This window comes from Hypomesus nipponensis, chromosome 11, assembly GCF_054491055.1.
Source record: "Hypomesus nipponensis isolate SF chromosome 11, ASM5449105v1, whole genome shotgun sequence".
Taxonomy (NCBI): domain Eukaryota; kingdom Metazoa; phylum Chordata; class Actinopteri; order Osmeriformes; family Osmeridae; genus Hypomesus; species Hypomesus nipponensis.
Genome location: NC_140371.1, coordinates 2,780,264 through 2,808,093, shown reverse-complemented (window position 1 = coordinate 2,808,093; position 27,830 = coordinate 2,780,264). Strand labels below are relative to the sequence as shown.

Below are 27,830 nucleotides of genomic sequence, written 5' to 3'. Positions count from 1 at the left end.
AAAAGCACCTGTTGTGGTTTTGCCTTGGTCCTTTTAGAGTTAAATATGAAAAATGATATCCTTTTATTTTGACCCTATCCAGTTTCCGCCTGAATAAGTACATCTGTACCGTACAGAAAAGCTCAGGAAAGCAGAGGTAATTAGTTGAAGTTTCATCTTGTTTGGATTTTTTTTAAACAATTCAAGCTAGAAAGTGATTGAAATTGGGCCGTGTGTTTATCCAGGTCTGTGCAATGGAAGACAGCGACAACTGGACTTGATTTATGGGTAAATGTAAAACAACAGATGTTAGCAGTCACATGGATTACACTGCAGAACCTGTTGTTTCTAACCAGGGTTTGAAAGCAGACTCCTGCTCAGCCGTGGTTGTCAGCTGTTCGACAGGCACACAGAGGCATCCTTGAGTAGCACTGCCATTTGTTTGCACAACATATAAAACATATAACGGCAACGACAACCATAACATTTAAAAAACTGCCGAAAGAGACTTCCGGATGTAAAACATCCACAAGCTCTAAAAAAGTGGATTAATCCAATTTCTTCGCCCTTTAATCAGACTACCAGTGTGTGGTAACACTGGCCAGACAGACAGGTATAGCTGTGGAGCCCTCCCTCCCTCCCTCCCTCCCTCCCTCCCTCCCTCCCTCCCTCCCTCCCTCCCTCCCTCCCTCCCTCCCTCCCTCCCTCCCTCCCTCCCTCCCTCCCTCCCTCCCTCCCTCCCTCCCTCCCTCCCTCCCTCCCTCCCTCCCTCCCTCCCTCCCTCCCTCCCTCCCTCCCTCCCTCCCTCCCTCCCTCCCTCCCTCCCTCCCTCCCGGTCCCAGTGCAGCACCTGAGGTTGGGCTCTAATGCATGCCCTCCAGCTCCTAATGATTCACCATCAGTTTTGGTCTGGTGATTTACATCATTCAAACGGTTCCTGGGCCCAAATGGTGAAAAGTGGAGGCCCTATGTGTGTGTGTGGGTTTGTCTCCAATCAGTGTCAGACCTTATCAAAACATTGACACTGTCCAGGGCAAATTAACCGTGGCCCTTGCAATTTCTCGATATACTGCCTCCGCACACACACCCTCACACACACACACACACACACACCCTCACACACACACACACACACACACACACCCTCACACACACACACACACACACACACACACACACCCTCACACACACACACACACACACACACACACACACCCTCACACACACACACACACACACCCTCACACACACACACACACACACACACCCTCAAACACACCCCCCCCCACACACACACACACAGAATGAGAGACCTTTGTCAGGTCAATTTGGGGTGTCCGTTTAATGCCGTGTGCCCTCAAGTCGCCCTGAAGTGAAGCTTGTGTTTTGCGCTGCGAGAGCGCCAGTTTGAGTGGGTGGGATTCGTGTGTTGCTAGGGTTACACAGGAAAAACATCTGTCAGAGCCCAATCAGACTGACTTTACGTTTGGACTAGTCTACGCACGCACAACGTCGGTGGATACAGCACAAACTGAATTACATATACTTTGGAACACTTTTACTCTAGGTCCATTCATATACATCACATCTGTGTACTGTAGGGCCTCAAGTATGATTGCAAAGGATGCTCGTAAAAGACTGTGTTTGACGAGGGCCGTATTCCTCGTATGAGTCAACAGGACCTCTGCCAAGTTATCAAGCCTGTTCTTCCTGTCCCCAGTGCCTGTGCTCCCCTGGGTGGACTGGAGAGTTCTGCCAGTATGTGGACGACGCCTGTCGGATCTACCCTGGCCGCTGTCAGCACGGCGCCACCTGCCTCACCACCAGCCAACCAGACGCTGCGCCGCAATACAGGTGCATCTGTCGCCATGGCTACACAGGTGAGCCCCGGCACAGACTTCCTGGTGGTGACGGACTCCAACCAGTCAGCGCATTGTTGGGTTTAAAAGCAGGCGTCTGCTCAATGATTCAGGCGTTGAAGTGTGTTGAGAGTAGGAAATGTCACTTTATTGGGGTGCTTATGTTTGGGTGTTGTGTTCTAGCTGCGACATGGGAGAAAAATGGCTTTCTACAGCTGCTGACATGCATGAAACCATCAAGATCTGGCTTTCCCTGACAGCAAATCATTAACCATTAAGTTTGTACAAATACCAGAATATGCGCTGTTAAGCTCTGATTGAGCCTGGTGGTTTACAGTTATGTTCATGTTCAATCAGGCTTACGGTAGTCACTCACTCCTTTCCAATTTCCCAACAAAGTGTTGTCAGAAAATAAAATAAATCTATTTATTGTAGATTGCAGCATGATGCTTCAAATTTGCGAAGCTAAACGTTGCTAGTTTGTAGGGGGCTCTGGCTTCTCTTGGATGCAGCTTTGAGATCTGCAGTCTGCTGGCCACAAGTGTCCTGCCGTCTCTCCCCCTGTGAGGCCATCTGCTGAGGCTGCTAACAACCACCAGCCAGCCCCCTGTCTTCCCAACTGAATAACGTTGCCCTCGGGCCTTCCATTCCTGTAACTCTCTCTGCATGCTGCGTCTCCAAGTGGATCATTCTCTCATTTGTTTCATCTAGTCTAGAATGTGTGGCAGATGGACACTGAAGAATATTTTCCTCTGCGAAAACTCACCAGGACACTCAGCACTGTATTGGTTGATTGGGAAAGGGTTTTTCGGGGAACTGTGCTGTCTAGTTCTGCTTTGTGTCTACTGAGTTAGAATGTGGAAAGCAATAGTGGTCTGAGGAAATGGAAAAGAACCGGAATTCATTTGGTGTTTTTATCGATACTACATCGCTGACGATGCTCTTGATGTAGTTTAAGTGGTCCAACCAGGATGAGGAGTCATTTTCTGTTTACAGAGCATTTTTCACAAAAAGGCTGTTTGTGTTTGCTTTCGTTCTGAAGTAACTCTAGAAAAGAAAGCCAATGTATGTTTATACATGAAGCGGCCGAAAATGTAAAAGTTCCAAAACAAATAGTGCGATATGATGTTTCTATGTTCTTCAGTGCTGGCAGCTTAAGGCATCGCCTGGTTGCCTTCCTCCTGACACATTCACCTGTCACTGTGACAAGCTTCTGCACACCTTACATGAGCCAGGGCTTTTTATGCTGTGCAAGGCTCAAATCGGTTGCCACTTCAGTGATGGGAAATTGTCTCACAAGACATGGCAGCCCTTATTGACTGATGGAATTCATCATTTTTTGGGGCATCTCGGGCCTTTTTTACGCTTTGGAAATGATGAAGCTGCCTCCCCCAGAGAGGACCCTTTTTAATTTCAGAGCTCAATCTGTAGGTCCACTGGGAGGGCTTCGGATATCATACCTGGGTGCAGGCAGGGCTGTGTCAGCGCCCCCCCCCCCCCCACGCTCTCCTCATCTGGAGGAAAGCGCAGGCCCATCACCACCCACAGCTGTTCGGGCCGAGCAGATTTAATTGTTCTCTTCTCCTTGCTCCGTGAGAAGGCGCCGACAGAGAAACCCGATTGAAGCATCAAGCAGCAGACGGTAATCTGCCAAAGAATTCAAGTGACATGCTCAATGTATTCCACGAGTTCCCGCGGTTGTCCGAGATAAGGCGGAGGTGTGTGTGTCTCTGGCCACGCCGTGCTGGGAGGTCATTAAACAACACAGCAACTGAAGGGGTAACAACTGACCTGCTAGACTGCTGCTGTGTGCTGCGTATACTCAGTCTGTATTCTGCTGCTAGACTGACCTGCTGCTCTGGGCTGCGTATACTCAGTCTGTATTCTGCTGCTAGACTGACCGGCTGCTCCCACACTTCCAGCCAGGGTCATCAGCTGTCAGTCACCAATGTTGGCAAATTGTACTTAACTGTCCATAAAAAGAGGTACAATAATTAAACGCTAAGCTTTGATAAATACTACTCTTACACTTGCCTTCATGTGCAAATTTGAGGTTGCTTTCATTGTACCCAACGGTTTAGTGTACAATGTGTTGAATAGTTCAGATCGCAGGTTCAAATCTCCCCCTGTACTGTACGTCACCTTGGATAAATGTGCCCGCTAAATGAATATGTGAATGACCAATGCAGACATCATCAAGATGCAGATGCTGGCAATGTTAAAGCCTACAGTGTACCTGGATGAGTGTGTCTGGTGTGACTGGTTTCATTCGTGTGTCGGTTCTGACCGGTTTTAGTGTTTTGTTCTGACTGGTTTCATTAGTGTGTCTGTTCTGTTTTTATTTGTGTGTATTCTGAGTGGTCTGTCTTGACTGTTCATGTTTTCATTAATCTGTCTGTTCTGACTGTTTTAGTGTCTGTTCTGACTGTTTTAGTGTCTGTTCTGACCGTTTCCTCGTGTGTGTCTGTTCTGACTGTTTTAGTGTCTGTTCTGACCGTTTCCTTGTGTGTGTCTGTTCTGACTGTTTTAGTGTCTGTTCTGACCGTTTCCTCGTGTGTGTCTGTTCTGGCTGTTTTAGTGTCTGTTCTGACCGTTTCCTTGTGTGTGTCTGTTCTGACTGTTTCCTTGTGTGTGTCTGTTCTGACTGTTTTAGTGTCTGTTCTGACTGTTTTAGTGTCTGTTTTGACTGTTTTAGTGTCTGTTCTGACCGTTTCCTCGTGTGTGTCTGTTCTGACTGTTTTAGTGTCTGTTCTGACCGTTTCCTTGTGTGTGTCTGTTCTGACTGTTTTAGTGTCTGTTCTGACCGTTTCCTTGTGTGTGTCTGTTCTGACTGTTTTAGTGTCTGTTCTGACTGTTTTAGTGTCTGTTCTGACTGTTTTAGTGTCTGTTCTGACCGTTTCCTCGTGTGTGTCTGTTCTGACTGTTTTAGTGTCTGTTCTGACCGTTTCCTTGTGTGTGTCTGTTCTGACTGTTTTAGTGTCTGTTCTGACTGTTTTAGTGTCTGTTCTGACTGTTTTAGTGTCTGTTCTGACCGTTTCCTCGTGTGTGTCTGTTCTGACTGTTTTAGTGTCTGTTCTGACCGTTTCCTTGTGTGTGTCTGTTCTGACTGTTTTAGTGTCTGTTCTGACCGTTTTTGTGTCTGTTCTGACTGTTTTAGTGTCTGTTCTGACTGTTTTAGTGTCTGTTCTGACCGTTTCCTCGTGTGTGTCTGTTCTGACTGTTTTAGTGTCTGTTCTGACCGTTTCCTTGTGTGTGTCTGTTCTGACTGTTTTAGTGTCTGTTCTGACCGTTTCCTCGTGTGTGTCTGTTCTGGCTGTTTTAGTGTCTGTTCTGACCGTTTCCTTGTGTGTGTCTGTTCTGACTGTTTCCTTGTGTGTGTCTGTTCTGACTGTTTTAGTGTCTGTTCTGACTGTTTTAGTGTCTGTTTTGACTGTTTTAGTGTCTGTTCTGACCGTTTCCTCGTGTGTGTCTGTTCTGACTGTTTTAGTGTCTGTTCTGACCGTTTCCTCGTGTGTGTCTGTTCTGACTGTTTTAGTGTCTGTTCTGACCGTTTCCTTGTGTGTGTCTGTTCTGACTGTTTTAGTGTCTGTTCTGACTGTTTTTGTGTCTGTTCTGACTGTTTTCGTGTCTGTTCTGACTGTTTTAGTGTCTGTTCTGACCGTTTCCTCGTGTGTGTCTGTTCTGGCTGTTTTCTCTCCCACCGTCCACATCCTTCCTAAAGACGGATCCTGTCCCAGACAACATCTTCAGAGCTAACATGTAAAGACGTGCTCTCACGGCAGAGAAAGAACGCCATAAAGGTCAAGCGGCCATATGAAACTGCCCCTGTCACAGTCCCTCAACCCACGCGTCAGAGATGGGATGGTTTGCAGCACAGTCCAGCGATTTGATAGAGCGGGGTGTTAATGCTAGCTGCGAGGGTCGTAAACCAGGAGCCCCGGCTGCTGTTGGGACAGAGATTACACTGGGATAGTCTGAGGGAGGAGACAGTCTCATTTACAGATTGGTCGACCGCAGTATTAGAGGGCGTCGTTGGAGAGATGGAACGTATTGGGTGGAGAGCAGGGCCTCTTTCAGGGTTGATGCTGAGCTCTTCTAGAAGCTGCTAGCTTTAAACCGCCTCCACAAGTTTGGTTCATCATGAATTCATCTTTTTTTTTTGCAAAGGTTGTCATAGTTTGATGCCCTGGCTTGGACAGTACCCAAGCACTGCGGCTAGGAGCCCATCACTGTTTGGCTCAAGGCTACGCAGGCCTTGATGAGCTGGTTGGATGTGTGATATTGGAGCATTAAAACCAGCTCTCCAACATGTATCTAAGACCTGGGGACATCTTCACAGACTTCTCACAAACCTGCTATACATGTAGCTGTTGAGGAAACATTGACTTTAGTTTTTACCCAGATGTCTTCTCTGCACACGTTTCTCAGTCAATTATTGCATTAGTAATTCAGTTTGCTAGTGAATTGCTAGTGTAGATACACAGTGATCCTGTGTTAATTGGTTTTCATTTCATAATTCATACGAGCCCCAGTCCATCTGGGAATTAAATATCAAGGAAAGCACATTCAGTTTGACATGATAACATGCATCGCTCATTATTGACTGGTGCATTGCTGTTGCCACAGAAATATGTATAATCTATAAAGGGCTGTTGTTTACACACAGTGTGCTAACCTTACTGTGGCAAATTAAAGTAATAAATAAAGTAAACTACTTGTACTGTTGATAAATCGTATTATGTTTATAATGTACCCATGGATTAAACTTTCACAAGTACATATTGAATCACACTTGTTTTAAATGATGCAGGCAAGCAGGCAACAGGCAGACAGACAGACAGGCAGGCAGGCAGGCAGGCTGTCAGGCAGGCATTTCTCTGTTTTATATTTAGCACCACCCCCAGCACCCAAGGCCCTGCCCTGTTTCTCCCAGCTTAGTGTCCTGACCTTTTCCATATACTGAAGCCCCCATCTTTTAACTCCAAACTCTCCTTACCTCATTCAACCTCACAGCATCCCAACTCTCTGCATGTCCACTCCAAAATAAAAGTTTCCTAGGTTTTATTTTATATTTTATAACTGCCCTTTATCCACCCCTTCTCGATTTGGTGTACCATCTCAGTCCCCTGGTGGTTTGGTGTACCATCTCAGTCCCCTGGTGGTTTTCATGTCCAGATATCCACAGGCAGAGATGTTCTGACAAATGGATTCCGACATCAATATCAGGTGTTGTCTTCGTTGTACAAGAGGGCTTTGGTCTGTGTTAGGATTTTCAACAAGTTTTCTTTTGAAAATGTTATTCGTTTTATTTTCCAGCCAAAGGAGAATGAGACAATCCAGGTTTTATATAACTCCGCCTGAAATGTTCTTCGTCCACTCTCAATTCGTCTTCCCCAGCAAACCAAATATTTCTGCTGCCTGTGTCTGGGCCATGTTTCATCCTCCGTGTTGCTTGCGGCTCCCTTAAAAAAGGGCCTGTGATTGTGGAGCCGACGCGCTGACAACACCACTTCTGTAATTAATTTCCCTGACTGTCATTTTTGCCCATCCTCGTCCCTCCATTGCTCAGTGGGATGAATTTGTACAATTTGCAGCTGCACAACATGGCATATTTCTGGATGGAACGACCTGCTGCAGAAGCCGTGCCGGGGTATTAATCATGCTGGTTCTGCTGGAGAAGACTCTGAGCTTTGCCACTGTCAGAAAGGACCCGTTTGGTCCATCGAATGTTATTGATGACCGTTCGTTTTAGATTAATAACCCCGGTCTTGGCGCTCCACAGTAATGCCTTGCATGGGAGGACCCCAAATCATTGGTTCCCCAGCCATCAACGTGTACAAATGACAAATCCACAATGCAGATTTAGCGGGGACGTGTTGAACGTGTTGGGTGTTGGATTTCAGTGTCAGATCCACTATGCTGTCTCCTGCCTCAGCAGTACAAAGCAACCTCAACGAAACACCTGGGACATTATTATTGGAGCTGGATCCGGGAAAACAGATTTTTTTTATTGGCCGCTACAAGTGTGCTTGGAGAAAACAAGATACTGCCACCCAGAAGAATTGCCTATCCTTATTATCCTCCACATCAGTGATTCTCAACCCTGGTCCTCGGGACCCACTGTCCTGCATGTTTTAGATGTTTCCCTGCTCCAGCACACCTGATTCAAATGAAGGGGTCGTTATCAGGCGCAGTAGAAGCCTGATAACGAACAGGAGTGTTGGAGCAGGGAAACATCTAGAACATGCAGGACAGGGGGTTGAGAAACACAGCTCCACGTTGCACTGGAGAACCAACCCGAGGCTTTTGTTTGAACATTCCAGGGCAGCACTGTGAGACTGACGTCGACGAGTGCGAGTCGAGCCCCTGCAAGCACAACGGCACCTGCACTGACGGCCTGGGCTCCTACACCTGCACGTGTCCACCAGGTACGTGCGTGTCTGCTTCGCTCTCTCGCACAGCCCCCGCGTGTGCGCGTGGGCGTGTGTGTGTGTGGTTCCAAACGAGCCAGTGACTGACAGCTAAGCAAATCACCCAGCTCATCGCCAGAGCTCATTAGTGCGGGGGAATTGTGTCAATATTGGGTTATGAAATACTCTCCCCTTTCATGGGCTTTCTCCTTCTGGATTAATGTGATTTTTTTCAGTAATTGTTTGTTCGTCTCTGCCGGCTGAGGCTGCGTTTCCCATTCAGTGATGTGGTTTGAGGGGCTGCCCAGGAGAGCGGCACTGGGCCCAGCCTTGCTGGGCTGGCACGCCCGGCCTCGCTGCTCAGCCAGCTGCTGTTCCTCCATTCACGTGCGCACACACACACACACACACACACACAGATGTATACACGCACGCACACACACGCACCGCACGCACGTACACCCATGGTAAACACATTTAAGTGTATGCACACACACACACACACACACACACACACACACACAATCATATCAGTGACTGGAAATATGCACATATATAATTTTGGGGGGTTACAATCAGTGAGTAGTGTATAGTTTATATTATGTAGTTGAACCATTTGGGACTGTTCTGTCAGATCAGATTAAGAATAATTGGGGTTGTATTCAAAATTCCCCAAACAGTAACAAAATGAAAACCTTCATATTGAATTTTTTGTGAGTTTTTTTTTGACATCTCATTTAGAGGTTTAATTTGCTACAGTGGATTTGATCCTAACCTTGTGACGCAGCCAATACTGTCAAAAACAATATCTGGAAGAATATTTTCTTTCAGCCCTGCAACCTATTTAACACCTAACGGTGACGCCAGTGACAGAGAGTTCTGCCGGGGGGTTAATTAAGATAAGCTTTTAGCGCAACTGCGTACCTCCGAGAACTGTTTGACAGTTACTACACTGTAACTGTCAAAGCAAAGAGCGGTGAAAATCAAGAACTAGAATTCTTATGATCTAACGTTTGAGTTGTACAAACTACGACCAATCGGGGGGAACACTCATTGACACAAAACACAGGATCGTCAAGATCCGGTGCGTGTGTCTGAACCTCCAGAGCGCAGGGTGTGCTTAACCTGGGGGGTCCACCCTAGTTCTCCAGAGCGCAGGGTGTGCGTAACCTGGGGGGTCCGCCCCTGCTGCTCTCTCTCTCCAGGGTTCCTGGGGAGCAGCTGTGAGGTGGATGTAGACGCCTGTCTGCTCCCCAACGCCTCCTGCCCTGCTGACGCCCAGTGTCTGGACCTGCCTGACGGACTCAAGCACACCTGCCGACGGCCTTGCCCCCCTAACTTACAGGTTGGTGCGAGCAGGACTCCTCCAGTCCTGTTCTCCCACAGCTTGTTGGGTGGAGCGATTGTGTGGAATTCAGCAGTAGAGTCGCTGGACTGCATATCCAGATATATTCCAATCTCCTCCTGGACGCTGCGTTGGGTGAAAGCTGTTTTGAGCAGGTCAAGTATAAGTGAACGTACTGGGGCGTACTGAAGTTAAGGCCCCTCAATCTACAGGACCTGTAGAAGCCAAGACGGCTGTTCTGCACTAACATGACTCTCACCAAGAATCGGCTTAGAAGCATATTCAGTTATATTAGCTCTCTCGCTCTCTCTCTCGCTCTCTCTGTTTTCTCTCTAGGCTAGTAATATGGTTCAGCCTGTTTTAAATAATTAGCACATGAGCCATTATCAGATAATTGTGAAAATCCTTGCTCTCCCCCACCCGCCTCTCTAACAGTATCTGAGAGAGAGTTCTCCTCGTTGAACTGGAGCTGATGCTTTTCTCCGATAATACCCCACCTTCCCCATACCCGTGTTGCATTCTGGGAATATCTCAGCTAGGCTCTCAGACAGTGTGACGTGAGACCGCTGTGATGTGAATACTGTGCTGATAACCAAGTCAAGGTCACTGCCTCCAACTGCCACAAATCAATAAGCCATTGTCACTGCGGTATTCACACGAGTCCATAACATGCCTGCCTATTCCATGCTCTGTCCATTGCGGCCTCCTCTCGCTGTCCTCCCCCTGACTTCCTGTTAGCCGTGTGCCAACGAGGGCCGCTGTGTGCTGAGGGACGGCAGCAGCTACACCTGCGTGTGCGCCCCCGGCTGGGCCGGCCGGAACTGCCGCGTCAACGTCAACGACTGCGTCCGCCACCGGTGCCAGAACGGTGCCACGTGTGTGGACGGCGTCCACGGCTACAGGTGAGAGCTCGGCCAATCGGGTCAGGCCGCTCAGGCGCCGGCAAACCCGCTTGGCGCAGACTTGGCAGCGACGCATCGCAGGCTGCCGGCTGTTCCAGGTCGGTTTGCGGAGATGGATGTCCAGTCTGAGGTGGTCGTGTCGGGCTCTCTCCCCAGCTGCCTGTGTTCCGGAGGGTTCCGCGGAGCCTTCTGTGAGGATAAAGTCGACGCCTGCGTGGGCCATCGCTGCTCTCCTCACGGAGTGTGTGTGAACCACGGCTACAACCACACCTGTCGCTGCGCGCCGGGGTTCCGTGGGCCGCTCTGCGACCAGGAGACCGACGAATGTGAAAATTCTCCGTGCGCCAACGGAGCGACTTGCGTGGACCGCGCGCTCAACTTCCTCTGTGTGTGTCCCCCTGGGTTTGAAGGTACGTGTCTCAGCCACCTGGAGTAACGACACAAGCATGCCTCCACGTACGCCTGCGCATTTCATTCATTGGAGCGTGTGACATGTGAATATATTTTTATTGTTTTGTTTCTTAACGCGTTATTTAAACCAGCGGTGAGGGTTATTGGCCTCCAGAACTATATAAAGCTGTGCTGCTCAGTGGAACTCAGCGTTTTTACAACCCTCTCATCTATAAACGCCCCATAAAATGTACTTCTTTATTTATTTGATTGTTCTCAAGCTGGGGAACATTAATAATTGAGCCTAGATCTGTTTTTCTATTCCGGCTGAATTATTAAGAAGACCTTAGACAGCGTATACCTCAGAAGGTTCCTTGCTAGCTCGACAGCCAGCAAACACCTCCGCTATTCCTGTGAACCTGAACACGCTCCGAGTGATTTAGCGTGTGCGCCGCGTGTTGGAGCCATGTGCAGGCAAAGGAACCTTAGGTATGCCATTGCCATGTGGTCATTGATTTAGCGCGGTGCCACGTGGCAGATGGGATGCCTATGGGAACGTGAATGTGACACCGAGTTCCCTAAAGACGGGAGGAATCGGGGGGCCATAAATCAGTGAAGTTCATGGAAGCACTCATGGCCAAGGCCACTCTTTCTCTCCGAGTGAAGTGCTGAACTCGCATCATGTGGAGCTTATCTGTAGCTGCGATGACATTCAACTCACCCAGGTGAGAAGCGGTAATCACTGAACACATGTAATTGTTTGCTTAGCTTGAACTCAACGAGGGCATGTATAATTATGATATATAACATTTGTTATTGCTCTCTGAATATACATGTCACAGTTCTCCAGTTCCAGTGAGGTCTGCCTGGAGCTGGTTGTGGGCCTTGCGTAAGGGCTCTGACAGCCTAATGACAGATCCTCAACACAACCAGAGATTTGTACGTTTACTCAGATAGCCCAGTGGTTTGTCAGTGAATAGGAAGCCATGATTGGGAAACCGTCAGGACATTCTAATTTCGGGAACTCAAAAGAGAGCAATTTAAACTGACTTGAATGTACAAATATAACTTTAGATGGCACACCGTCATGCTTTCATAATTACCAGCATACTCACTTAAATAGGGCACTATTTCAACAACCTGAGCTCAATCAAGTGAGGACACTGTACACACATTAGCAACCGCCATTTACCTATAACTATAGCTGTGTCTTCATCTGCATATTGCTCAATGGGGCCGGACATGAATTACTTGGTCTGTGATACAACTGCAGTCAACATTGTGATCTAGAGATCAGAGACTTTTCACGGGCCAATTCCCTGAATCAGGGTATTTTATCCCCCGCCATGCCGGTACTGTAAATGGGAATCTGTTAGTAATGAAACTCCCTTGTAAAATGAATGTTAAACCGATATGAAGCATTCAACTGCGGAATCAAATGTCCAATTCCTTTTTTCCAGGTCGATTTTGCTCTGAGAATGTAAACCACTGCCGCTCCTGGCCTTGTGTCAACGGAGGGTCCTGTAGGAATCTGCTGGATGACTACATGTGTCAGTGCCCCTTTGGTGAGTAAAGGCACAATAGATCCTTGGCATTGGAGTTGGAACAGTGTGTTTCTGATGTGTCAGGAAGATCTTTCTACTGTATGTGTGTGTAAACAGCACACTGCTTATTCTGTCACTTCCTGTGAGAGAAGAGGGCTAACAAGCACAGCTTGTAAATGTCCTGTGAGTATAAAACACCTTTGAGACATGCATGTAGAAATGTTTGTGTATTAAGACGTCTGAGCATGGCACAGTCTGACACATGACTCCAGGGTAGTGCTGTCGATCTCTATGGACCTCCTATTCGCTCACTTCCTGTAGCCTCCTCTCACTTCCTGTAGCCTCCTCTCACTTCCTGTAGCCTCTTCTTCTCTTACTTCCTGTCCACGCTACTATAAGAGTCAACAGGCCAGAGCAGACACCTCGCTCCCCATCCAAACCAGGAGCCTTCATCAGATCTGACCCCATGCTTTTACCATGCGCAGCCCGATTCTCTCTCCGTTGGGTCTGCGTGCGTTGTCGCTGTGACTTCATCGAGAGAGGAAGCCATCAGTGTAAATCTCTGTTAGAAATGCATGAGAATGGCTCCCCTGTGGGCTACAGGGACCTGACGCTGAGGGGAAACAGGCTGCAGATGTGTCAGTAAAACGACCATGATTGTTTTGATTTTGCGGGCAGATGCAGTGACTGAGGTGTGCCTAACGACTTTAGGTTTCTCTGTATTGAATTAGATAAGTGGTTTGTTGTGTTTGCCTTATAGATGGAACAAATGGAACAGAACAGTAGTGACCCAAAGGTTAAACCAATTTTCACAATCATGCTTCAAATGTATGTGTTCCTTATCCCATTGAGCAGGAAATTCACAAATATACTTATGCTTAGGGGGATTTGCCAACAAGGACAAACCTGAAAGCTACAATCCACCAAAAAACAGTTGCAATACTTCTCTTTCTTTGTCTTTGTCTGTGCCTTTCAAGGTAAACTATGCAATTCAGATAATGTAGGCTGTCCACAAATCTATCCACACATACATTCAAAACTAATCCAAGTAGAGTCCAAAAGATGGACTATTTGGTTGTTTTACTGGCCATGTAAATACACTGAGTGGACGAGAGTTTAGCCTGATAGTGTAGGAGGTTTTCCTGACCACAGCATCGTCGGCTGTTTAGATACCTTTCACTTTCCCTTCTTCTCCTTATTGCACCTTTCGCAGTGTGGTGGTGGTTAAATATTTCATGGCGTGCTGTTTTCCTGCTGTTTCTGCTTCCTCGGCACACACACAACAATAATAGACTAAGTGTTGTTTACCTTGTCAAGCAGGAACACGGTTCTGCATTTACAGCCCTCTCTTGGCTCACTTGGAATGTTTTTTTTTCTCCATCATGAAGATAGAATGACACTTCCACCTTTTGTAATGGAAACTAAACAATCTTCACAGCGGTGGTTCGTAGGGGACATTTCCTGTGTAGATATTATACATTTGTCTTAACACAAACTGCATCGACATCAAATTAATGAAACACGGCTAGAATTCCTCTGAACATTTAACTGTAAATGTTGACCATTAACATATGTGTCTTGCTGGTTAAACAATATGCTAGGTTAATATTGTACTAGCAAAACCGTTAGAAATGCTGTATGTTGTTGATGAAACCTGCCCACAACCGGCTCCATTGTTGTTCTCATCAGATTCTCCCTGGAGGTCCCTTCACGACAGACAGTAGAACAGACCTCACCGGCTCTCTGGTCCTGAGGACTGGCTCTATGACGGTTGCACTATCAGATGGCATACAGTGAATGGGTGGATAATTACAGTACTTGTCAAAAGACTTTGAATAAATCCCCAACATCATTTAGTATGATGATTTCAGACATACCAATAGTTTCTTTGATACAGCTTATGGATGAAATCACTGGTTGACGTATCGACGAGTTGTGTGTGTGTGTGTACGTCTTACCTGAATACAGTAGTTTCATGACCTTATATTTATGTAATCCTTTGTCCTTTTGAATCAATCTGATCACTTAACGTGTGCATAAATAATGGAACTTTCCATTATGCTGTGATAACCTTGGGATTGGCAGGGAACATTCACTTACTGTTCTCCAACTTCAAACCAGGGACGAGGGTGTAATGCAGGATCCTGTTCTCCCTGACATGCCCTTATCCTCCGAAAGAAATCCTATTATGCAAGATTTCCTCTCTTGGTTTAAGACAAAGGTACTTTATCTTGCACACCGTAAATTCCGAATGCAGCCCATGATTGAGAACTCCCAGGTATTGCTGTTCGTTTTGCCGCTGCGCTAAAGGAAGCTAATGTCAGAGCTGGGATGGGGTTGGCAGTCCCATTTGGAGATGGAGGCACTGCAAATGGGACATTCCTTCATGCAACATTAACCTCCGAGTGAATTGCACGCACAATTGGTTATTAAACACTTCTGGAGCACTTTGTTGGAGGCAATAGCTGTCCATTAACAGTGTAGAGTAATACATGGGATGTTGGAAGGGCATTCATTTAGCGTTGATAGATGTAATGATATATATTTAGAAATGCGAGTTAACCTGCTTATGTAGATGAAAGGTTTAAACTGGCGTAAACTCTTGCGTCGGGCGATACACAATGAATATTCCGTTTGTTTTGACGTTCTCCTTTGTCCAGCTCTTCTTGGTGTCCTGGTGGGATCCTGAGACAGCACATCTGTGTAGGAGGCATACGCTGCTGCTGAGTGCAGAGGGTTCTAGAACTAGATCAAATCTCGGGGCAATTTTTTCAATGATGTAATGATTTTCTGGGAAGGGTGAGGTGGCTGAGGAGGATGAGTCTAAATGAGACGTTGATACTTTAATTACAGGCAAGGTTCTTTCTACCGTGAGACGTGGCTTTCTTCAACCCCGTTTATTGCATAAACTGAACATGCATCATTCACGCCAGAAGGCTGTGTTTTATGTATAACAACAGTTATCGACATGGGTATCTATAAGAGACGGCTAGCCCTGCAGCAGCACTCGCAGACAGATGGGTATAGATCAGTGAGTTAGATGATGCTCCCTGCCTGTAATTCCCACCATTAGCATACCGGGCAGCAGGTAAACTGCCTGAGGCCGAATCAATGGCTCCATAAATCAGATGCAGAGAGGATGTCTTTAGCTAATAAAACATAAAACAGCTATAAATGTGTTTGGCATCCTGAAATGTGTGTTTTATAGTCATTTGGTGAATTTGAAACTTTATGGCTTGCAAAGGTTTTTTATTTATATATATATATTTTTTTTTTTTGGTATTCTCCACAAAAATGGTGGTGCACTCTACCTTGTCCCTTTATGGAGTTCATATAGCTAAGTGCTGTCCTCTCCAGCATCCTGTAATGGTGTCTATGTTGAGATGTGCTTGATTCATTGTCAGAACTCTTTCAGGTTTTGAAGGGAAAGATTGTTCCGAGGATGTGGACCTGTGCTCCCTGGCGATCTGCCAGGAACACACTCTGAGATGCACGGAAACGTGGGACGGACAGAATGTCACATGCATCTGTGAGAAAGGTGAGTGGGTACTACATACAGAAGTGAATACACCCACTAAGGTGTCAATACTATTAAACTGTAAACCAGTCAGTTGTTTAGACATAATAATTGATCAACCATACATACTAGGCACACATTTTTTTTTAACTAGTTACCATCTTGTGGTGGCTGCATCTTTATAACTGCTAGATAACACACTCCTAGTGTAAAAGGTTTCCATGAAGGGTAAAATAAAAACCTAAACAGAAAGGCCAACGTCAAATCAATACTGCTGTTGGCTCCTGATAAGGGTATTACTTCCAATTCTTTTGATTTGATCCACAAAGAGAAGTCTGTGCTGTATCTAGAGGGAATTGAAAGAGAAAAGCCATTAGTTGGGCCAGGATGACATTAGATGCAGTGATCACAGGTGAAATTGGCGTCCAGAACACTCCAGGAACGACCCTCCTCTCACCAGGGATCCTCTTAAATCCCTGTCGTGCTACATTTCCACTTCCTGACGCCCGGAAAAGTCTTGCAGAGCCACGGAGTGACTGACAGGTTTTACCAACAGTTCTCTCATCTGCAGCACTCGTATTCCCTCATTTTAAATGACTGTTTTTGAATGAAACAAAATAGTTTATCACATATGATGAATTGTAAGAGTGTAATGAATGTCATGCTGCTAGCAGTCATTTATTCGTTTTAAGAACATTTTTTCCATTTCTATATTATTCCACAGCTATCATGTTTATGAATCTGATAATTAAGTATGAGTTCAATGTAGGCCATGTGCATGTCATCATGATTAAAGCCTGTTATGAAATCCTTGATGATTGGTTCTGAAGAGCGCCCCTTGCAGTAGATGTAATTAGCTGTGGTTGTGTTTTTAGCTAGGGTCTTGATGACCAGTGCACAATAAAGACCCAGGGGTGCTTCCTGTTGTCACAGTCAATCAAATAATAATCCCTGCTGAGACGTTCCTGCAAGGATACCATGCAAGACTTAGGACATACATTATATTCCTTGATTGCAATTAGCCAGATTAAACCGTTCTGTAAAACCTTTTCCTCACGGTCAAACTGATCATCTTCCAACCACAGACTGCCCCCCCCCCCCCTCTCCCCCCTTGGCCTCATTTTCATCTGAAGGATCATCACACAGCAGATCATGCAACCCAATCAATAACGGGGACTTCATTAGTTCTGTTGCACTTATGTTTGACGTGCGTCAGGTTGAAGGATTGTGAGTGATTTCTTATGTAAATGAAACCCAGCCCCAATGTGATCCACTAGCCAGCCCACTCAAGGGCAAATTATGAGCCGCACTCTTTCAGAAATGTTCCACCCTGGCAGTCCTGGCGTCCATATTACCTATGATCCCTTATCTGCCAAGGGAGCACTATGGGGCAGATTCCCCTGTCCATCCCCAGCAGACCCGGCCGCTGTCCTGGGTGTCGGGCTCCACGTCCTGGGTGTCGGGCTCCACGTCCTGGGTGTCGGGCTCCACGTCCAGGGAAGTTTTACAAGCTGAAAGCCTTCTTTTGGAACGCATGATCATGGTTGAGTACAGTTGGCTGCTGTCAGAGATGCCAGGTCAGTGAGGCCTATCCCAGATTCCCTGGTGGGTTTCAGGAAGGTTCTGCACCCATAGGGAGCTGACCGACAGGGCCTTTGTGAGACTGTCAGCTTGGTGGGTTTTTAATAGCGCTTGCCTCGACTTGGTATTTTACACTCACTCGAACTCTCAGAAGTGCCCACTGTCAAACGTCTGTCAGCACAGTGCTAAAACGAGTCTGGAGGAGAATAAATGAAGGCTTGATTGTTCTGGATGGAGGGTGGAGCAGTGCGGACCTGTTATGCTGAGATATTTGTTCGGTTTGCTGTCTTCTATTATCTTAGTAAATGTCATGACGTCATTTAAGCTTATATATAGACATGTATGTACTCATTGCTGTTCAGTCTGCACTCCATGTGCAGTATAATGCAATAATTATACAAAGTTTCTGGAACATTCTGTGCGGTGACTTCAGAGCTTGTCTGATGTGTCTTTGTGTGAGTTTGTGTGTCAGGACATAAAGGTGTGTGTGTGTGTGTGTGTGGTTACGCATACAGTATGCTTCTCTGCCTGTTTTCCAGTTTGTAGGTGAGGCCTGGCTTTAATCTTGGTCATGGCTGGACCTGGGCTGTTGTATGTAATGAATCTCAGAGGCAATGACTGGACCTTATTAAACATGATTAAATGAGCCAGTGGGCTGAGGCAGCGCGGCCACAGCAAGTCCCATGAATCAATAACAGCTTTGTAAAGCAGCTTTTGAGTGAGCTACAAAGTCATACAAATCCTAATTGGCTGAGGGATAAAACCCAACCAAAGGGAATCCAATAATGATTCTGTTTGTGTTTCCTTCCCCTTGCGCAGGCTTTGGCGGGCCGTTCTGTGAGGTGAACCTCGACGACTGTGAGTCCAGCCCCTGCCTCAACGAAGCAGTGTGTGTAGACGGTGTCGACCTGTATCAGTGCTTCTGCCCAGAGGGTAAGTCACAGTCTCCCCCCTCCTCCCCGTCTCCTCCACCCTACACCCACACAATCACTCACTCACGCACTCACACACACACCGCCACCAGCAAACTCCAACCCATTGGAGATGTGCTTCTCACTGGGATCTTGACTGTCAAAATGAGGGATTCTTATCCCCTCAAACTAAACCCTCTTGTCAGAACGACCTGGATCTCTGCAGGGGAGCTTCCGCAGATTCAGCTTTGTCAGGAGGAGTAGCGCTGTGGCTCGATGATGATCACGACTCGCACAATCCCTCCAAGTGTATCCAGGCCTGGAGAGATGGCTCACAGCAATGGTGTGATGGCTGGTCTCTGCCAAATGGCAGCCTCACGCAAACCCGTTCGGAGACAAAGAACCACATGGCATCACAAGGAAGATTGAGTTAAATTACCGTATACACTACTACCAGCTGGCTCTTCAATAAGAGTCCATGAAGACTGGATTCCTTTGAGCTGTAAAGGGGGGGTGGTAAGGTCAGAGGTTTGCATCCCATCAGGACCCAAGCCTGAACAGATCTGATGAGGCCTACACATGAATCACACATGTGGCTGAGTTTAGAGAAGGGTTTAAGGTTTTATCACAGATGTCTGGAAACTGAATATGGAAATTAGGGTTAGCCACTGTAGCTAGCTACTAAATTCGATGTGGTTCATGTACGTATAGGACACATACCGCTGTAACGTCTGCAGCTCTCCCCAGTCCTCTCATTGTAAATGAAGCTATATGAGGCCCATGAGGAGATGACATATTTACAAACATTTACTATATTTCTGCTCTGATCTCATGAAATCATCCAGACACTTAAACGGCTTATTCATGTCGTAAATTGGCGAGAGTCGTTTATATCATTAGGCTTAGGAGAGGGAAATAAATCTCAGCAATTTTTCCCTCTAATTTCTTGGCTCAGGCGTTGTCCTACCTGTGAGACACAGCTCTGATTAAACCTAAATTGCGGACGAGGACTGTTATGCATTATTAATGAAGTCGGGATAATTGTCAAATTTTATGACATGGAGAGAGGTGGAAATTGGTTCCATGGTCAGTCTGAGGACTGATGAGAATGTGGCCTCTCTGAAGGTGCTGATGGTGTGGCATTAGTCACGGCCCGGCTGTAGCCACGGCCTGTGACAGCGCTAATGATAGTCATTTTGTAGCGTGACCATGCAGCAGAATACGTTTATAGGAGCATAAAATGTCAGAAAATTGGAGCAGAGCTCTATCCTTCACTTCACATTCTTAACCTTTTCTATTTCCCAGAGTCAGCCTGTGCTGATGTAACTCTGAATGCCTAAGTGATCAGGTGGGGTATGGGGAAGAAGACGCAATCGGATGATTTTGTTTTTCCTTCTGTGGTGGTATGTCTGCATGTTAGTGAGAGGATCCAGTAGCGCAGGGCTGTCCTGAGAGACCTTACACAGGGCCAGCCTATCAGACAGAGGGGAACTCATTTGCATTTTATTCATTTAGCGGACGTTTTGATATGCAATTATTATATCCAAAGCGATCTGTACAGTCTGTATTTACCAGACATTATCTTGGTGGTCAGTCAAGCAACAGTCTGTATTTAACAGACATTATCTTGGTGGTCAGTCAAGCGACAGTCTGTATTTAACAGACATTATCTTGGTGGTCAGTCAAGCAACAGTCTGTATTTACCAGACGCCTCCTCTCAGCTCAGCTATCAGGCACGGTGAATAGAAATAAGTTTCATGACAAAATCAGTAGGGTTGTTTTCTTTGGTTTGGTGTTTTGCAGCCTGACTGTTTTGCAGTGTGTTTTGCAGTGTGTTTTGTCTGATAATGAGGTGTAATGTCTTCCTAACAGGCTTTGGGGGGATGAACTGTGAAATCAACTATGATGAATGTGACCAGGGATTCTGTGCCAACAATTCTACTTGCATCGACCAGGTTGCAGGCTACGAATGTGTCTGTCCATCTGGATTTGCTGGTAAGAGACTGATGCTGTTTATCATCATGAATTACATAAATCCTTTAACACAAAACGTTATGGATTAGATCTTCCCTTTGCAGCCGTGCTTATACTGTATAAATGATTCATACGATACACAGCACGACACTTACACAGCAACACACTCACACAGTAACACACTCACACAGTAACACACTCACACAGTAACACACTCACACAGTAACACACTCACACAGCAACACACACACACAGTAACACACTCACACAGTAACACACTCACACAGTAACACACTCACACAGCACGACACTCACACAGTAACACACTCACACAGTAACACACTCACACAGCAACACACTCACACAGTAACACACTCACAAAACTATACTCACACAGTAACACACACACACACAACTATACTCACACAGTAACACACTCACACACAACTATACTCACACAGTAACACACTCACACAGTAACACACTCACACAGTAACACACTCACACAGTAACACACACACACAACACTATACTCACACAGTAACACACTCACACAACACTATACTCACACAGCACGACACTCACACAGTAACACACTCACACAGTAACACACTCACACAGTAACACACTCACACAGTAACACACACACACAACACTATACTCACACAGTAACACACTCACACAACACTATACTCACACAGTAACACACTCACACAGCAACACACTCACACAGCAACACACTCACACAGTAACACACTCACACAGTAACACACTCACACAGCAACACACTCACACAGTAACACACTCACACAGTAACACACTCACACAGCAACACACTCACACAGTAACACACTCACACAGCAACACACTCACACAGTAACACACTCACAAAACTATACTCACACAGTAACACACTCACAAAACTATACTCACACAGTAACACACTCACACAGCACTATACTCACACAGTAACACACTCACACAGTAACACACTCACACAGTAACACACACACACAACACTATACTCACACAGTAACACACTCACACAACACTATACTCACACAGTAACACACTCACACAGCAACACACTCACACAGCAACACACTCACACAGTAACACACTCACACAGTAACACACTCACACAGCAACACACTCACACAGTAACACACTCACACAGTAACACACTCACACAGCAACACACTCACACAGTAACACACTCACAAAACTATACTCACACAGTAACACACTCACACAGCACTATACTCACACAGTAACACACTCACACAGTAACACACGCACACAGTAACACTCTCACACAGTAACACTGTCACAGCACTACACTCACACAGCACTATACTCACACAGTAACACACTCACACAGTAACACACTCACAGAGTAACACACTCACACAGTAACACACTCACACAGTAACACACGCACACAGTAACACTCTCACACAGTAACACTCTCACAGCACTACACACACACACAACACTACACTCACACAGCACTATACTCAAAGACTCTTTGGGACATTTGACTGCTAGATATATAGTTGTCCATGTGTTGGCCCTCCAGCCCAGGATGGCCTGGGCTGATCCTAATGCAGCGCTAATCCTCAGATCATCTAGACATGTGGCAGGGGGGAGCAGGACCAACACACAGGTCCATTCATCCTCGGCTAAAAGCATTAAGCTCAGTTTCAAATGAGCAGCCGTCTCCTGTCTGAGAAGAAGACTGTTGCTGTCTGTTCGCGCCATCTTAGCCTTCCACGGGTAAAGCTGGGAGATTCACGGGCCGCACCGCACCCAACCGGGCGAGGCGTTTCTGACAGGAACGAAGCGCACTGACTTTACTGTACACGTTCTGAGGGTTAGCTGTCCTGGTGGGCCTGCCCGATGAGAGGGACTCACAGCGGACCAGCTTCTCTCCCTGAGGGTTTACTCCCGTCCATCACTGTTCTTCTCCTGCCCCGCAGATGAAAACTGCTCCACGGCCGTGGCGGCGTGCGCCCCGGGGGATGATGTGTGCAGGAACGGCGGCACCTGCTACAGCTTCGGGGGAGAACCTCACTGTGCCTGCCCTCCAGGTCTGTCTGTCTCTCTCCATCCCTGTTCTGCTGGTCTCACTGTGCCTGCCCTCCAAGTTTGTCTGTCTCTCTCCATCCCCGTTCTGCTGGTCTCACTGTGCCTGCCCTCCAGGTCTGTCTCTCTCCATCCCTGTTCTGCTGGTCTCACTGTGCCTGCCCTCCAGGTCTGTCTGTCTCTCTCCATCCCTGTTCTGCTGGTCTCACTGTGCCTACCCTCCAGGTCTGTCTGTCTCCATCCCTGTTCTGCTGGTCTCACTGTGCCTGCCCTCCAGGTCTGTCTGTCTCTCTCCATCCCTGTTCTGCTGGTCTAACTGTGCCTGCCCTCCAGGTCTGTCTGTCGCTGTCCATCCCCGTTCTGCTGGTCTCACTGTGCCTGCCCTCCATGTCTGTCTCTCTCCATCCCTGTTCTGCTGGTCTCACTGTGCCTGCCCTCCAGGTCTGTCTGTCTGTCTCTCTCCATCCCTGTTCTGCTGGTCTCACTGTGCCTGCCCTCAAGGTCTGTCTCTCTCCATCCCTGTTCTGCTGGTCTCACTGTGCCTGCCCTCAAGGTCTGTCTGTCTCTCTCCATCCCTGTTCTGCTGGTCTCACTGTGCCTGCCCTCAAGGTCTGTCTGTCTCTCTCCATCCCTGTTCTGCTGGTCTCACTGTGCCTGCCCTCCAAGTCTGTCTGTCTGTCTCCATCCCTGTTCTGCTGGTCTCACTGTGCCTGCCCTCCAGGTCTGTCTCTCTCCATCCCTGTTCTGCTGGTCTCACTGTGCCTGCCCTCCAAGTCTGTCTGTCTCTCTCCATCCCCGTTCTGCTGGTCTCACTGTGCCTGCCCTCCAGGTCTGTCTGTCTCTCTCCATCCCCGTTCTGCTGGTCTCACTGTGCCTGCCCTCCAGGTCTGTCTCTCTCCATCCCTGTTCTGCTGGTCTCACTGTGCCTGCCCTCCAGGTCTGTCTGTCTCTCTCCATCCCTGTTCTGCTGGTCTCACTGTGCCTGCCCTCCAGGTCTGTCTCTCTCCATCCCTGTTCTGCTGGTCTCACTGTGCCTGCCCTCCAGGTCTGTCTGTCACTCTCCATCCCCGTTCTGCTGGTCTCACTGTGCCTGCCCTCCAGGTCTGTCTCTCTCCATCCCTGTTCTGCTGGTCTCACTGTGCCTGCCCTCCAGGTCTGTCTCTCTCCATCCCTGTTCTGCTGGTCTCACTGTGCCTGCCCTCCAGGTCTGTCTGTCACTCTCCATCCCCGTTCTGCTGGTTACTGAGGGCTGCTGTTCCTTACAGCAGCCACTTCAAGGTGACATGTCGCTGGGATGATCGTGGGACGATCGGATGCTAGTTGACTTTTCCACACCTTTTTGTTTTTGATTTCATGGAAATGCTTTAGCAAAATCAAGATAATGTGTCTGCCTTTTGTGCTGAAGCATAGTATAAAATTAGGCCTATTATTCATCATGCACGAGCTGGCTTTAATGGTTGTTTTCACGGAACATCCGTCTCCTGGGTGAATCTAGCGTTACCAACGTGAGGCCTTTTCCATTGTTATTGATTACTCTGGGCCACAAACCACTGGGTCTTCCACCTCCTCCTGACTCACACCCACAGCCCTGAGAAACAGTCTTTGTACTATTCCATGCGTTACTTAAATGAGTGTCTAGGTACAATGTGGCATATACAAACTCCCCCTTGAGTCCCTTTGTGGGCTGACGAGTATATTTACACGGGGCTTCCAGTGCTCCAGGCCGAAGCTGGAGAATCAAATGTATGTTAATGATCAGAAGGGAAAATGTTGGCAATGACGGCATCTTGAGAAATGACAATTGGAGCGGTGTGCCTAGAGAGTAGATGACACCCGCATACAGATGGGGTATCCAGCGCAGAGCACATCAATCAGCTCTTTGATCCTCACTCACTGGATCCGCAATAACCGTGCTTCTGCCGTGAACGAGTGTGTGTCGGATCCACGTGACCCCGAGGGGGACTGGGTTGTGTGAAGCGCTGGCGAACGCCCCGAAATGTGTCTGCCAACATGGGCCGACGCTGAGAAAACTCCCAGAAGCCATTGTGTCGATCGTCTGTGTCATCCCAGATCAAAGAGCGTGGATCTAGCGTGAGGCTTCCCATGTCGGCGTTCGGCGCAGAGCGAGTTGGCCAAACATGCATTACACCCCAGGGTATATACTGTGAGCTGTTACTGAAGCAAAAGCAACAACAAAGATGTGTTGAGTGGGGTGCTTATTGTCTAAAATAATCTGCCCACATATTAAGATTGTGGCTTGGCTGGATTCATTCCAGTTGAGATGCAACGAAATCCACACGTTCACAAACTGGAGGGGTGAACAGAGCAGGGACTTGTGTTTGTTAACCAACCTGGAAGTGATGTTTGAGATGGAAAGCTGATGTTTGGCCCTGCCGCCGTCTCCTCTCTGCCCAGGTCGAACAGGGCAGCACTGCGAGGTGAACACTGACCGCTGTGAGGCCAAGCCCTGCGGCCCCCTCAGCGTCTGCCGTGACTCCCTCGATGGCTACACTTGTTTCTGCGCTCCCGGATTTATAGGTGGGTGCGTTAACCAATGGGAGAGGTCAAGAAGATCTCCCCCTGGCTGCTGATTTCATTTGCCCCTTGCTGTCAGAGACTGTGCCTCCCGCGTTGCTAAGCTATCGTAAGAAACGCATTCCCCCCCACATATCACCGGGAATACTCATTACGTACTTCCCTTTGACTCCACGGCTGTCCTTTGACACCCATTTATCCCAAAGAGACACTGTCTCTCCCTCCGCCTGCCCATGGCATTAAGCTCATGTGATTTAGGGGGGAGGGGGGGGGGGATCCAGTTGTCCACATTTGTCAACATCCTGCCGTCTGCTCAATGAAGTGAATGGTGGCTGTGGCCTTGGCAGGCAGGAAGTGTGAGATGGAGGTTGACGAGTGCCTGAGTGTGCCGTGTCAGAACGGAGGGACGTGCTCTGACCAGCTGGACGCCTTCACCTGCACCTGCCCCCACGGAGTCTCAGGTAGGACACACTGAACCGTCGCTCATGAAACGCTTCATTTTTGTTGCATTTGTAAACGTGTCATATTATTGCATTTGTATGGAATTATACAATACATAATTATAATATGAAAAAAATATGAATGCAATATATATTCAGAGGGTGCAATTTCCTGGGTAATTGTGAGGTGTGCTTGTGGCTGCTGCAGCTAGGACAGTTTAACTAACTACATCACCTCCAAACTTATTGTTTAACCTAATATCAAATGTCCAAATATTTTGAGAAAGTTGGTTGTATTGGGTGTATTTACATTTTATGATGAATGGGCCTCATTCTCGAATGCAATTAAGAATCATTTCAGAAAGGAATTTCTTCTGAATTGGATTTAGGAAAACATTTGGCATTCATTCAAGTTTTCTCATCTGGGATTTGTTCTGAACTTCAGAAGACTTTCCGAACTCGAATTAGCAGTCGTAAATCGGCCAGAGTTGTCTCAAATGCGATTCCTTAAAAAACACTTGATGGCCAATCGCATCTAAGTAAACTCTCTGTGTTAGAAGTGTTCTTGAATTTGTGAGAAATCGTTAGTGATTGCGTTCACATCAACTCTACAGACATCCTAGGATTAAAATAATTATAATAATTTACCTTGCTTAGTGTGCACACTGTTAGATCCGGTGGAGAACAATTCCACTGCTCATGTTACTGGTATGATGTTGTATGTGACAAATAAAACATTTAACTTGCACTTGGACTTCAAAATCATAAATTCAACCAGGCCATCCAATTATTACTGATCACTCGACCTATTTAAAGGGATGAGTGCGCACCCTTGGCATACAATATGGCACAATTACGGTTGCTTTTCATGTTGATTCTGACTGCACACGTCACTGCTGTTGCGTGCCCTTATAAGGAGCTGTCGGGCGTGTATGTATGCAAATTCAGGAGCACGAGGACGCGCTTTCAACTTAAGAAAACTCTTCTGGGGGAGCACAGCTCAGTAAACTTCTGCTGCGTAGGAAGGAACACATTTTCAAGCGTTCATGAATTTGGCAGATGTCTTTTTCTTTTGTTGTTTTTCCAAAGCCCGTAAGAAACGTCAGAAAATGTTCGAGAATTAGGCCCAATATCTCTAAAATAAGTATGAACTGTATACTTATTATCTAACCCTTGTATCTATGAAAAAAGCATACAGCATACTATTTTCTTTGCCTGTTGTTTGCCCTGCGTGAGTGAAAGTAAAGAATGAAACAGGATTATTTTATCTTCCTGAGTGCAATAGGTAGGCCCTACCTTAAAATAGTGGTGATGTATGCCTTACATGTAAGGGGCACTTATAATGTAGAGTGAAGTGCTGCCTTTCTAAGTAACAAAAAGAGGAGAGAGAAGAATACATAGAAAATGGTTTACTCAGAACATAGCTGGCATTTATTAAATATCAAGCAGTATGACCTTGTTTCTCTTATTTTCAACCTTCTTTCACATAAGTTGAGAAAATAAAATGAACTTAGAGCTCTGATGAAATAACCCCAAAATAATAAACCAAAGTTAATCTACCCGGGTAGTTATTGTGTGGTGAGATCTCGCGCTTATCTGTTCAATGGAATGAAGGAATGGTGAGTAGAAACAGTCCGTGATGCAGGCAAGATGACCATCGCTCTTCTGTCTCACGTGTCCAATGGCGAAGTCGTCCAATGGAACCTTCCCTCAAATCATGCACCCAGGAAGAAAAACAACCTGCATAGCAGGGCAATATTCAGTTACTCTCTCAATAACTTTACCAGATCTGTGAATATAACTCTTATACTATCTTTGCATTCACTACATGCATGAAATTCAAGCACTAGCATATTAACTTAGCTTCAACATAGCATGAAATGGCACTTCAAATCATTTAACTTGTGTTCAACTCCAATAGTTTTTTGTTTTAAACTTCAGTACACATCATCAATACATTTTCCCACAATGCAGTAAACAATTGAATTAACAGCAGAATAGAAAAATAGAGATAACTTCACGTGCTTGACTCACTAAACACATCTATCATGCGTTGTCTGCTAGTAACACAAAACTCATACAAGTCACAATTTCAACAATTCTTGCTCTACTAATCCTTCCTTAGAAGTAGGTTTGGGGGGAAAACCCGTTTTAACTTAGCGTGACGTTGTCATACTCGCAATTCTAGTCAGAATATGAGTCTGAAAATTCTCCGTTGGGCTGTGACTACGGGGCGTGTTTCAACCGAACTCGTAAAACAAATGCCTCTTCGCTCAATTGGATAGACCTACAACCAATCATAGCAATGTAATATGTTGTTTGTTGAAAACTAATTCAACCCAAGGGCTCTTTCGTGAC

At 46.7% G+C, this 27,830-nt stretch overlaps 1 protein-coding gene across 1 annotated transcript in view; it reads left to right on the top strand.

Moving 5' to 3' along the window:
• The window catches only part of eys (EGF-like photoreceptor maintenance factor), a 176,523-nt gene that overhangs the window by 18,288 nt on the left and 130,405 nt on the right, over nt 1-27,830 (top strand). Inside the window, exons 7-18 of the mRNA XM_084667205.1 lie at nt 1,700-1,859; nt 8,162-8,266; nt 9,454-9,593; nt 10,332-10,495; nt 10,652-10,905; nt 12,346-12,450; nt 15,845-15,967; nt 18,347-18,460; nt 20,311-20,433; nt 22,392-22,502; nt 24,913-25,035; nt 25,380-25,493. Of these exons, the coding sequence (XP_084523331.1) occupies nt 1,700-1,859; nt 8,162-8,266; nt 9,454-9,593; nt 10,332-10,495; nt 10,652-10,905; nt 12,346-12,450; nt 15,845-15,967; nt 18,347-18,460; nt 20,311-20,433; nt 22,392-22,502; nt 24,913-25,035; nt 25,380-25,493 (1,636 nt within the window). The remainder of the gene's footprint in view (nt 1-1,699; nt 1,860-8,161; nt 8,267-9,453; nt 9,594-10,331; nt 10,496-10,651; nt 10,906-12,345; nt 12,451-15,844; nt 15,968-18,346; nt 18,461-20,310; nt 20,434-22,391; nt 22,503-24,912; nt 25,036-25,379; nt 25,494-27,830) is intronic.